The sequence below is a fragment of the Eumetopias jubatus genome, unplaced genomic scaffold, assembly GCF_037043125.1.
Source record: "Eumetopias jubatus isolate StellerSeaLion01/CBP00866 unplaced genomic scaffold, mEumJub1_p1.0 scaffold_2, whole genome shotgun sequence".
In the NCBI taxonomy this organism is placed as follows: Eukaryota; Metazoa; Chordata; class Mammalia; order Carnivora; family Otariidae; genus Eumetopias; species Eumetopias jubatus.
In genome coordinates, this window is record NW_028274808.1 from 36953961 (window position 1) to 36967189 (window position 13229).

Genomic DNA, 13229 nt, shown 5'->3' on the forward strand with positions numbered 1-13229 from the left:
CACTTAAAAAAAAGAAGAACAAGAACAAGAAGAAGAAGAAAGAACAAGAAGAACAAGAAGAAGAAAGAGAAAGCAACAGAAAAAAATCATGAAACTGAGTTGTTTTTATGAACAACTTGATAAACAAAACTGACAAAGCCCCAGCTAAAGTAATAAAAAAGAGAAAACAAAAATAGACAAAATGAAAAATGAAAGCAAAGAAATTAAAATTGATGTCACAGAAATAAAAAGGATCAAAGAGGAATACTATTAATAATTATACACCAACAAGCCATTATCATAGAAAATGGACATATTCTTAGAAACATATGACTTACCAAGACTGAATCATGAAGAAATAAAAAATCTGAACAAACCTATAACAGGCATGGTGTCTAAATCAGTAATCAAAAACCTCACAACAAAGAAAAGCCCCAAACCAAATGTACTGATGAACTCTCCCAAACATTTAAGTAAAAATCACAGCAATCTTTCCCACACTCTTATAAAACATTAAACAGGAAGGAACACTTTGAAACTATTTTATGAGGACACCATTACCCTGATATAAAAGCCACAGAAACAGTCCACAAGAAGACTATAAGTCAATAACCCTCATGACTATAGATGCAAATTCTCAGCAAAATACAAATAAATCAAATCCAGTGTTATCCAAAAATGTAAAATGATTATACATCAAGACCAAGTCAGATTATCCCTATAGTGCAAGGATGGTTTAATGCACAAAAATCAATTAATGTGATAAAACATATTAACAGGATAGAGTATAAAAAATCACACAATCATCTGAATATAGTCAGAGAAAGAATCTGACAAAATTCAACATACTTTCGTAATAAATCTCAACAAACTAGGAATAGAAGATTCCCTCTAAGATCAGAAACAAAGCAAAGATGCCCATTCTCAATACTTCTATTCAACCTAAGACTGGAAGTTATAGCATTTAGACAAGAAAAATAAATAAAAGGCATCCAAATCAGAAAGGAAGAAATAAAATTGTCTTTGTTTGCAGAAGACATGATCTCATATATAGAAAAGCCTAAAGATTACACACACACACACACACACACACACACACACACACACACACACACGAAATTCAGTAACTTTGCAGAATACAAAATTAACATACACAAATACAATTAGCTGTATTTCTGTACTAATAACTATAAAAGGGAAATTAAGAAAACAACTCCATTTGCAATTGTGCACATGTGTGCTCACACACACACACACACACACACACACACACACAAACCAATAAAATACCTAGGAATAAATTTAACCAAGGATGTTAAAGACTTGTATTCTGAAAACTACAAAGCATGGATGAAAGAAATTAAACAAGACATGAACAAATGGAAAAATATTCTGTGTCCATGGATTGGAAAACATAACATTGTTAAAATGGTTGAATAGAATTTTCCCAAAGAAGACATACAAATGGCCAACAGGTATATGAAATATTCCCGATGTCACTAGTCCTTAGGGAAATACAAGTCAATACCACAATGAGGTATCACCTCACACCTGTTAAGATGGCTGTTATCATATTAAAAAAAGGTAAGCATTGGCAAAGACGTAGAGAAATTGGAATTGTTGTACACTGTTAGTGGGAGTACAATATGATGCAGTTACTATAGAAAACTGAGTGGGGTTTCCTCTAAAAACTAAAAGTAGAATTACCATATGATCTAGTGATGTCACTTCTGTGTAGTTACTCAAAAGAACTGAAATCGGGATCATGAGGAGATATTGGTATTCCTGTTTTCAAGAGTAGCAGCACTATCCAAAATAGACAAGATGTGGAAACCACCTAATTATCCACCAATAGATAGGTAGATAAAGAAATGTGGTATATACATTCAATGGAATACTATTCAGCCTTAAAAAAGAAGTATATTCTGCATATGTGACAACAATGTATGAACCTTGAGGACATTATGTTAAGTGAAATAAACCAGTTATAGGAAAACAAATATTGTATGATTCCTTTTATATGAAATATTTAAAATATTCAAATTCATACCTCCAAAGACTGGAATGGTACTTTCCAGGGGCTGGGAGAAGGGGGAAAATGGATAGTTACTAACCAATGAGTATAAAGTTTCAGTCAAGCAAGATGAATAATTTCTAGCATCTTCTATAAAATTTCATACTTATAGTCAATAATAATGTAATGTATATGTAAGATTGGTTAAGAGAGTGGAACTCATGCTAAGTGTTTTTATCACATAAAATAAAATATAAATAAAAATTAAGAAAAAGAAATATGGCTGAAAACTTCACAAATCAATGAATGCCATAAACATTTGGATTCCATGAGCTTAGTGAAATGCTAAGGGAATGGACCCAAAGTAACCCACAACAACAAAAATCATAATTAACAATTATCAAAAACAATAAAAAATATCTTCAAAGTATCCAGAGAACAGTGCTACATAACCTATAGAGGAACACCAATTTGAATGACAGCAGATTTCACATCAGAAGTAATGAAGGTTAGAAAGAAATGCCACAGCAATTTTCAAGTGTTGAAAGAATAGTATAGTCAAACATAAACTCTATATCTGGCAAATTTATCCATTGAAAATGGAGGAAAAAGAGAGACTTTTTCAGACAAAAGAAAACCAGATTTTATCACTAGTATACTTATCCTTAAAGAATATCGGAAAGAAATTCCAAAATTGAAAACTAATATCACAAGAAGATATGGACTATCAAGGATTTGGGAAAAAAGAATGGGTAAAAACAGTGGTAAATATAATGGACTATCTTTTCCAACATGAGTTTTTAAAATCATATTTAGTAGTTGAAAGAAAATCATACAATATCATGTGATGCTTAAGACATGGCAATTATATTTTAAAATGCAGAGGATAAATGAACCTACATAGAAATAATTTTTAATATTTCACTTGAACTAGTTAAAAGTCCACAATAGTACAGCTATTATAATTTATATATGTATATTGCAATATCTAGAGCAAATGTTAAGAAAACTATGATAAGGAAAATACTTTAAAACACTATAAATAAATCAGGATGCAATTCTAAAAATGTTCAAGTAACACAGAAAAAGGCAATAAGAGAGGAACAATGGAATGAAAAACACAGGGGAAAAAAAAGAAATATATATGTATATTATGGCAAACAAAATCCCTAACATATAAATAATTACTTTAAATGTAATGTAAAAGTCTAAAAACACCAAAGAAAATACTAAGTGCTCGGATAGATGGGAGACAAGAAACCACCATGGCCCAACTATTCTTTATAGGAAACTTACTTCAAACATAATAACATACATAGATTGAAATTAAAAGGATGGAAGATCGATATCATGAAAATATTCATAAAAATAAAGCAGAATGGTTTTATTAATATCAGATAAAGTGGACTTACTAGCAAAGAAATCTACTAGGCACAAAGAGACTCACTATATATTCATGAAAGCATCAATCCTTCAAGAAGACATGACAATCTTAAACGTATAAGCATCAAACAAAAAAGCTTCAAAATATGTGAAGCAAACACTGATACAGCTAAAAGAGAAAGACAGAAAAACACAATAATAAATGATGAATTCTGTACACTCTATTTAGTTATTGATAGTACTAGACAGAAAATCAGTAAAAATACAGAATTGGACAACTGCATCACTCAATATGATCTACATGACATTTATGGAAGACTCTAATCCATCAGCAGAATACACATATTTTTCAACTATCCAAGAGCATTAATCAACACATACAATATACTGGATCATAAAGCAAACCTTCACCAATTTAAAAAAACTAAAATCATATAGAGTGTATTTGCTAACCATAATGAAATCATAATGAAACTAGGAATCAGCAGACAACAGGAAAAATCTCCAAACACTTGGAAATTGAACAACACACTTTTTAAAAATTCATGGGCCAAACAAGAAGCCTCAAAGGAAATTTTAAAAGTACATATAACTGTATTAAAATGAAAATACAACATATTGTTTTAGGCTGCAGCTCAAGCTGTACTGAGCAAGGAATTTTAGCACTGAAATGTTTACAATAGAAAAGAGGAAAGGTCACAGGTTGATAATATAAGTGTTTCCCTCAACAGATAGAAAAGAATGGGAGGGATGCCTGGGTGGCTCAGTCAGTTAAGCAGCTGCCTTCGGCTCAGGTCATGATCCCAGAGTCCTGGGATCGAGCCCCACGTCTGACTCCCTGCTCAGTGGAGAGCCTATTTCTCCCTCTCCCTCTGCCTGCCTCTCCGCCTATTTGTGCTCTCTCTTTCTCTCTCTGTCAAATAAATAAATAAAATCTTAAAAACAAAAAAGAATGGGAAAATAAACCCAAAGTAAGGTATAAGGGAAAAAATAATAAACCTAAGTGTCAAATGCTATGACATTAAAAATAAGACATCAGTATGGAAAAGAAAGAAAAAGTTGGTTCTTTGATAAATTCAATAAATTGAAAAATCTCTAGCAGGACTGACAAAGTTAAGAAGAGAGAAGACAGCAATCACTGATGTCAGAAACGAAACATTCCTGTAGTCATTAAAAGGATAATAAGGACCATGACAAAATTACACCTGTGAATTCCACACCTGAGATGGAATGAACCAATTCCTTAAAAACCACAAACAATACATTTGAAACAGATAAACAAGATATTCCTCTAACTATTAAATAAACTAACTGGTAATTAGAAATCTCCTCTCTCCCACACACATAAATCCCCAGTGACTTCACAGAAGAATTTTACCAAATATCTTAAGAATTACTGCGTACTTTACACAACTTCTTCCAGAAAACAGAATAGAATACTTCCCAATTTAATTTATTAGCCTAATACAAAAACTAGACAGTCAGTACAAAAAAAAAACAAGGCCACAGAACAATATTTCTCACAAACTTTGACAGCAACAACAAAACCAAGAAATTGTTAGTAAATAAGCCCAGTCATGAATAAAAAGGATTATATAGCAGGACCAAGTTGTAGCTTTTCTAAATATGCAATACCGTTTTCAATATTTGGACGTCAGTCAGTGCAATCTGTCATCTGTCATATCAACAGGCTGAAAAAGATTTATGTGATCTTATCAACTGAGGCAGAAAAATCATTTGCTAAAATGAAACACACACACTTCGATGTAAAAAAAAATCGTAGCAAACTAGAAATGGAGAATGTCCTCAACTTTATAAAGAGTATGTTTAAAAACAACCCTACAACTAACATTATCCTAAATGGTAAAAGAGTAAATAATTTATCCTTAAGATTGGGAACAAATGAGGGTGTTGCCCTCACTCCTGTGATTCAACACAGTACTGGAAATTATAGCAAGCACAGACAGGCAAAGCAGAGAATAAAAGCACACAGAATGAAAATTAAAAAAAGAAAAGTGTTCATATCTGTAAATGACAAGTCTATGTAGAAAATCTCAAAGACTCTACCAAAAAAAAGAAAACAAAAAATCATCATAGAATTAATATGTATTCAGCAAGTTTGTAGGACATGAGATTAAAACAAAATGCATTTCTAGATAATATCAAGCATATAAAAACTGAAATTAAAATACAATACCATTTACAATTGCTTCAAAGAAAATGAAATACTTTGGTATAAGCCTAAAAAAATATGTACAGAATCCAAACACTAAAATTACAAAATGCTAATAAAAGGCACATAAAGACCAAACAAATGGAGAGACTCACTGAATTCATGGATTAGAAGATTCAATATAGTGAAGATGTCAGTTGTCCCCAAACCGATGTATAGGTTTGACATAATGTCTATCATGACCCTAGCAAGTTTGTTTGTATACATAGAGAAGTTTAGTCTAAAATTTATATGAAAAAGCAAAATATCTAGAATGGTCTAAAAATCTTGAAAAATAAGAATAAAGTGGGAGGAATCACTATAGTTTACATAAAGTTTAATACGCAGGTAAACTAAAGAAGACAGCATGATAGTGGCAGAATTATAGACACATAAAATAACTGAACAGAATGAAGAACCCAGAAATATATCCACAAAAATATGTCCCACTGACTTTCTGACAAAGATGCAAGAGCAGTTTAATGCAGAATAGCCTTTTCTATTGGTGATATTGAAACAAATACATATCCTCAGTCAAAAAAATGAAACTGGATTCAAATCACACACCCTATAAAAAGCTATATGAAAGTGAACATAAATTAAATATAAATAAAACTATAAAAATTTTAGGAAAAAAACAGAATCTCTAAGAACTAAAGATATATGGAGTTCTTAGGTTTGATATATGGAGTTCTTAAATTCAATCTCACCATACATAAAAGGGGAAGTTGATAAATTAACCCTCATCAAAATTAAAAACTTCTGATCAATGAGATTCCTTATGAAGAGGATGCAAAGATAAATTACAGACTGGAAATAAATATTGGCAAATCACATACCTGGCAAAGGACTTGTATTTTGACACATAAATTGGTCAAAAATCAACAGTAAAAAACCAACCAATCCAATTAGAAAATGGGTAAAAGATATTAAAAGACATTTCACAGAAAATGACAAGCACATGAAAATATGTTCAACATCACAGGTCACTAGGAAAATGCAAATCAAAATTAAATAAGAAAATCACTATACATCTATCACAATGGCTAAAAATAAAAAAAAAAATTGTGATAATACCAAGTCGTGGCATAGATGCACTCTTTATTTCTCATACATTGGCAGTGGAAATGTAAAATGGTAGAGCTACTCAGAAAAAGTTTAGTAATTAAACAAACAGGGCTCCCGGGTGGCTCAGTCATTAAGCATCTGCCTTCGGCTCAGGTCATGGTCCGAGGGTCCTGGGATTGAGCCCGGCATCGGGCTCCCTGCTCCGCGGGAAGCCTGCTTCTCCCTCTCCCACTCCCCCTGCTTGTGTTCCCTCTCTTGCTGTGTCTCTCTCTGTCAAATAAATAAGCAAAATATTTAATAAATAAATAAATATGAAATAAACAAACAGTGTTGCTGGAGGAGAAGTCGGTGGGGCATGGGGTAATCGGATGATGGGCACTAAGGAGGGCACTTGATGTGATGAGTCCAGCAAATATGCAACTGATGAATCACTAAATTCTACTCCTGAAACTAGTAATATAGTATATGTTAACTAAAGTGAATTCAAATAAAAATTTAAAAATAAATAAATATGAATGTTCATAGAAACATTATTTTTAATAGCTAAATTGGAAACAACCATAATATCTCTCAATAGGTAAAGTGTGAAAATATCTAAACCTTGTATGGGAATGTAGTTGTTTAGAAATTGAATTTTTTAAATAGATTTCAAGTGATTAAGATTTTCTATTACTTCTCCCCTCAATTTTGGTAAGTTGCCCTTTTCAGGGAAGTTGTCCATTTCATCTAAATTACCAAATCGGTTGACATAAAGTTTTCATAATACTTCAAAATATCATTTTATCTTCTGTATGACTAATCATATCTCCCTTCACCCCTAAGATTGATGGAAATTGTTTTTGTCCTAGATCAGTCTTACTAGGGGTTATTAAAGTTATTCGTCCTTTTAAGGAACTAAATTCTGGGCTTTAATTTTTTATTTTTTTTTTCCTTTTTCTCTCTCATTGATTTTACCCTTATCTGCATTTTTTCCTTCCTCTACTATGTTTTAACCCTTTACAGAGTATTGCATTTTGTATTGGAAGGCAATTAATTTAATGGCAACCTTCCTTAATCCCCTTGTTGCTGAGTTTCAGTTAGGCCTTGGGGTAAGGAACAGAGGTGATAAGAGTATCTCCTACCTTAGAGCTTGATTCTTCCTCCTAAGGATTAGCCTTTCTGGTCTCAGCTGAATGTCTGGGGTTTTAGCAAAGTCACTCTACTCTGCCCAGGCTGAAAATCCAACATCTCCCAACACTATTTGACAGTATTACCTCCATTTTACTCTGCTCTTCAGTAGAGTCTTAGCCAGCACACAGGCAGCCTAATATTTAGTCAAGGGTATAAGGACATCTCCCCTCCCTGCAAAAAAATCATACATCTGATGGCCTCTCTTCACCAGTCCTGTGTTAGGCCAGTTCCAGCTGCTTCAGCAGCTCTGAACTGCAAACTCTTCAAGTTCCATTTGGTTCCAATCTCCCTATGCTATGGTTAAGACGTTATCCTCAGTCAGAAGGGCCAAGTTAAATGTGACTCACCTTCTGGGCTTTCTTTTCTCTCAGAGGAAAAAAAAATTCTGACCTGCCTATTGTCAAATGTCTCCAAACAGGTGTCATGTATTTTGTTCTGCTTTCTACTTGCAGATGCTGACAAAGACAATGTTGTACTAGTTACTTTATTTTTAATTTCATTATCTCTCAATTGCAATACAGCAATAGAATCTGACCCTTCACTTGCATTTAGTTCTTTCCAATCTCTTCTCACAAAATAAATATCTCATAGACTAAAGTCAACTTTCTTACACACTTAAAAATTTCTTGACTCCTGGATGCCTAGGTGGTTCAGTCAGTTAAGCGTCTGCATTTGGTTCAGGTCATGATCCCAAATTCCTGGGATGGAGTCCCTCCCTCATCGTGCTCCCTGCTCAGCAGGGAGTCTGCTTCTCCCTCTACCCTTCCCCCCTGCTCATGATCTCTCTCTCTCTCTCTCTCTCTCAAATAAATAAATAAAAAATCTTTTTAAAAAAGTTCTTGACTCCTATCTGCATTTTGGGATACAATGCAAACTCCTATGTTTCACATGTGAACCTATTCAGATTCTGTACCCAATATACTTTTGCATCCTCACTTTCCTTTCTATAAGGCAGTTCTTTCTATAAGGTCTTTCCACAAAATAATTTCCACCACTTCCTCCACAGCTCAGGTCCTATGACATATCAATTAAAATGAATCTGTATTTAGGGGCTTCTTATTCTTAGCTCCTTAACCCACTTTCTTTCTCTCTCAGACCCCTACTAATACTTCTGATGGTTTAAAAGACCTTTTTAGGATAGGAGGTTCCTGAGTTCCAAATTTGAAAAGCAGTTGTTCTGTTCAATCTGCCTTCATAGTAATTGACACATTATATTTGGGCTTCTGACTGCTTGCCCAATAATTCTGTGGGATAGAAAGCATTATTTTTCTTCTGCCAATGGCACCTTGATGAAATAAAAAAAAGTAAATCTACAGAGCATAAAGGAAAACTTACCTTTATAAGTGAAGAATCTGGATACAATGTTCCTGATTTGTTGTATGCATACACCAGGAAATGAGGGTCTAAAAATGACCTAATTCAACCAAAGTAATGACACTTCATTGTAATAGTAACATTAACAAAAATAGAATCCTGATATTAAATAATTTATTTTCAATTTTACAAGCTCAAATATCCAAAAATTAAATGGGCTCATCTCTCCATTATCTCATTTGACTTCTGATAGCATATTTTGTTTAAGAAAAAATACTAAGCAATATAATCTATAGCAGTAGGGACACCATAATGACATAGACTTATGTATACTAGAAACCAGGACTTCTGGATTCCCATGGCAAAATTTTCTTTTAGATTCAACAATCAGTAAATCTCATGGCATAAATATTTACTAATTTGTTAATATTTGCTAACAAGTAGCCATGGATTGATAAGAAACAAAAAGTATATGCTTTTTCCATTAGTTTTCATGAAATTATACTGTGGTCAGAACAACCCCCAAATTCTCAATGCCTCAAAACAACAATGAATGTTCTTTGCAAGTTTATTGCAGGTTTAGCTCCATTCTGGAACCTGGAAAAAGACTTACCTCCTACCCCGTGGAACATGCCTTTCTTGTAGCAGAAGGAGAAAAGAAATTGTAGAAGCATACAATAGTTCCTAAAGCCTTTCTTTAGGAGCAGATTAGTGCTTTGCTCACATTTCATAAGCTACATGAATCCTCAGACAAGCCTCATATAAATGGTACCGAAGCGTGATCTTCTTACAGAGAAGATAGTGATTGTTATGGAAAAATCTGACCCCAGGATTTATTGCCAACAGACTGGGGTTTCTCAAGGATTCCAAACACCAAGGGACAGTTCAAGGCCACAATCAAAGAGGGACTAGAGCACTCACAGAGTATGCACATTCACCATTACTTTTCTTTCCAGACCTGCTTCATCTTCTCATTCCAGACAGGTCTTCCTTTTCCTCAATTCAAATAACAAAACTAGAGAGCTTCCCAGAAAAAAACACAAAACAAAACAAAACACTGATATTTATCAGCTCAGAGTCCACATATATTCAAGGGCAACACCAGATGACATGGGTTGCTTTAGGTGCAAGTACCTGGAACATGAATTCTGGCCCAAGGGCAGAGCCACGTTTTAAATAATTAAGCATGTCAATGGAGGTAGTGGAAATGGGAATCTAGAGGCAGGAGAAGAAAATTCAACAGATTGCTGACATGCATAATTAAATAGCATAATTAAAAAGCATAATTAAAAGGATAAAACTTTAGTTTGCAAGTTCATTCATCCTGGGTCTTCAAAAGTATACTTTTGCTTCTACACAAAATAACAAAAAAGTCTGCCTTAATCAGTGAATTAATAGAAATACACATGACCACTCAATGGAAAACAGCATCCAATGTAAGGAAAATGAACAACAAAAGGGTGGAAGGCAAACTTAAAAGAAGTTCCTAATGAAGTTGAATGAAGAAATTGGTTAAAGAAAATAATCATTATTTCAAGAAAAGTTAAAAAAGCTAATAAGCTTTCAGAGCAGATCTTTTCAAGAAAAGAAAAAGACACTCTGGAACTAAAATGATGACAGATGAAAATAAATAATTCAATAAATGTGTCAAAGAGAATTTGTTTGCTAAGAATAGAAATAGAGTCCTAGTCAATAAAGAGAACATATTTTGCTAGTAAAAAACACAGCTAAAATAAAGATTTGAAAATAGTTGAAGGAAAAACTATACTATAGAGGGCAGATTCATAAGACCCAAGATGAAACCATGGATTTTCATAAAATTTTTAAAAATGTGTAGAGATTTAAAACTAAAATGAAAAATTCAGGGATTTATCATATGTCAGGGAGGATTAATGTTACACCACACATACATACATGTGTACTCACATGTACACAAAACATACTGGAAACGTAATGTAAGATGAACGATATCATGTTATAAAAATTAATAGCAAAGGAATAGGACTCACAAATTCTACACACTGTCAAGATGTTATTCAATTATGAGAACAAAAGGGACATTTGCAAATATGCACAGATCCAGAAAACATGTCATCTGCATATTCTAACTGAAGAAGAAAACGATGTGAAAGTATACTAAATAAACAATACCTGAGTCAGCATAAATTTGCAAATAAAAAAGTGATAAAACTTGGAAAATGCAATATAGTTGTAAAAAAATGAATGCCTCAGATTTATATCTTAAATATAAAATAAATTTTAATACTATAGGAATATTATGATATAAGTTCAGAACATGAGAGACACAAGAGAAAAATCTGAAAACCTACAAAAATAATGAATAAAATGATTACATGAAAATTTCATTTTTATAGCAATGAATCCCACAAACATGAGGGGGAAATCAATAGGCTGGGGAGCATATGTGCAACATCTAGAACAGATAAAAGGTTAACATCTACAATAAACAAAAATTCCCACAATCTGATCACAGAGAAAAAATTTAAAAAGAAAAGCCATGGATTGAAAGTAACTCAAAACAAATGATTAAAACTAAAAACCCAAAGAAAAAACAAAACATAGGGGAAGAAATTCAATTAGAATAGTCAGTGAACATTTGAAAAGATTACTCTTAAACAATTAAAACATATTGAAAGCATTATTTAAAGCAGAATAAAGGGGCATCTGGGTAGGTCAGTTGGTTAAGTGGCTGCCTTCCACTCAGGTCATGATCCCAGGGTCCTGGGATTGAGATCACATTGGTTCCCTGCTCAGAGGGGAGCCTGCTTCTCCCTCTCCCTTTGCCACTCCCCCTGCTTGTGCTTTCTCCCTCTCTCTCTCTCTCAAATAAATAAATAAATAAAGTCTTTAAAAAAATAAAGCAGAATAAAGCATTAGCACATATTAAAACAGAATACAATACCATTTCTTATCTGTTAATTAATGAAAATAAATAAGTGAAGATACTAATTTTGTTGAGAATATAGAGAAAAGAAATGTTTTTGAATGATTGGTGTGAGTGAAAATTGGTATAAACCCTCAAGTAAAAATGGGTAACATATAGCACTCCTGAGAATAGCATCATTTATAACCCATCAATTTCACTGGTGCCCAGGATATTCACAATACACTTTTTCTTGCTATAAATATGGGTGAATAAATAATAAATAAGATATACTTGATAGTTACATATGTATTTAAAATATATGAACTTATTTTGCACACATAAATATGAATGAATCTCAAAAAATAGTATTATACAAAATGTTGCACAAAAAGCACAACCCCAAAACCAGAACCACATTCAATAACATGATAAATATCTACTGCTCACACTTCTGGGTCATGAGTGAGTAGCAGCAGTAGTTCTGCTAATGGTAGCCAGGCTTTCTCAATGGTCTGGGATTCAATCATTCATTCAGCTGAATGTTAAATGATTCATTCATTCAGCTGAATGTTGGCTGATCTAGGGATGATTAGAGCACCTTGGCTGTGCTCCACCTGTCTCCATCTTCCAGGAAATTGGCGCAAGCATATACTAGTAGGGATGGCAGAGCAAAAAGATGGAGAGCAGGAAAGAAGGTGAGCTTTTTCAAACCTGTGTAAGTCACATAGTCATAGAATGGGCTACATGATTTGCAGGGCTTGTGATGAAATGAAAATACAAGGGTTATTATTTTTTTTAGAAGTACTAAGAATCTCATGGCAGCAATATACAGGGCATTTCTAACATGGGACCCTGGAGGATCATGTACCCATGAAATTGGCCTTACATAAATAAACTCAGATCCTAGGGTTGGGGAGTGGGGAGGCTGGGGAAGATGTATATTTTCTACCTCTTGATGATAGGAACTCAAAGTTACATGGCAAAGAGTGAAGATACAGGGAGAAGTAAAGAATTGGGGTCACTTTAGTAGTCCACCACATTAAGATAAATAAATTATATAGAGGAGTATTATGCCATTTATGTCTATTTAAGGCAATACTGAAAATATGATTTTTATTAATCTCTAGGCATACAGATGAATGAAGAAAAATTATGACAGAAGAGTATGTGTCAGTATCATAATTGTGATTAGCACTGGGGAC

At 33.3% G+C, this 13229-nt stretch overlaps 1 protein-coding gene across 1 annotated transcript in view; it reads right to left on the reverse strand.

Annotated features, from left to right (window-relative positions):
• LOC114224854 (A disintegrin and metallopeptidase domain 3-like) overlaps positions 1-13229 on the reverse strand; it is a 165222-nt gene that overhangs the window by 136818 nt on the left and 15175 nt on the right. Inside the window, exon 4 of the mRNA XM_088021314.1 lies at positions 9162-9240. Within this exon, the coding sequence (XP_087877440.1) occupies positions 9162-9240 (79 nt within the window). The remainder of the gene's footprint in view (positions 1-9161; positions 9241-13229) is intronic.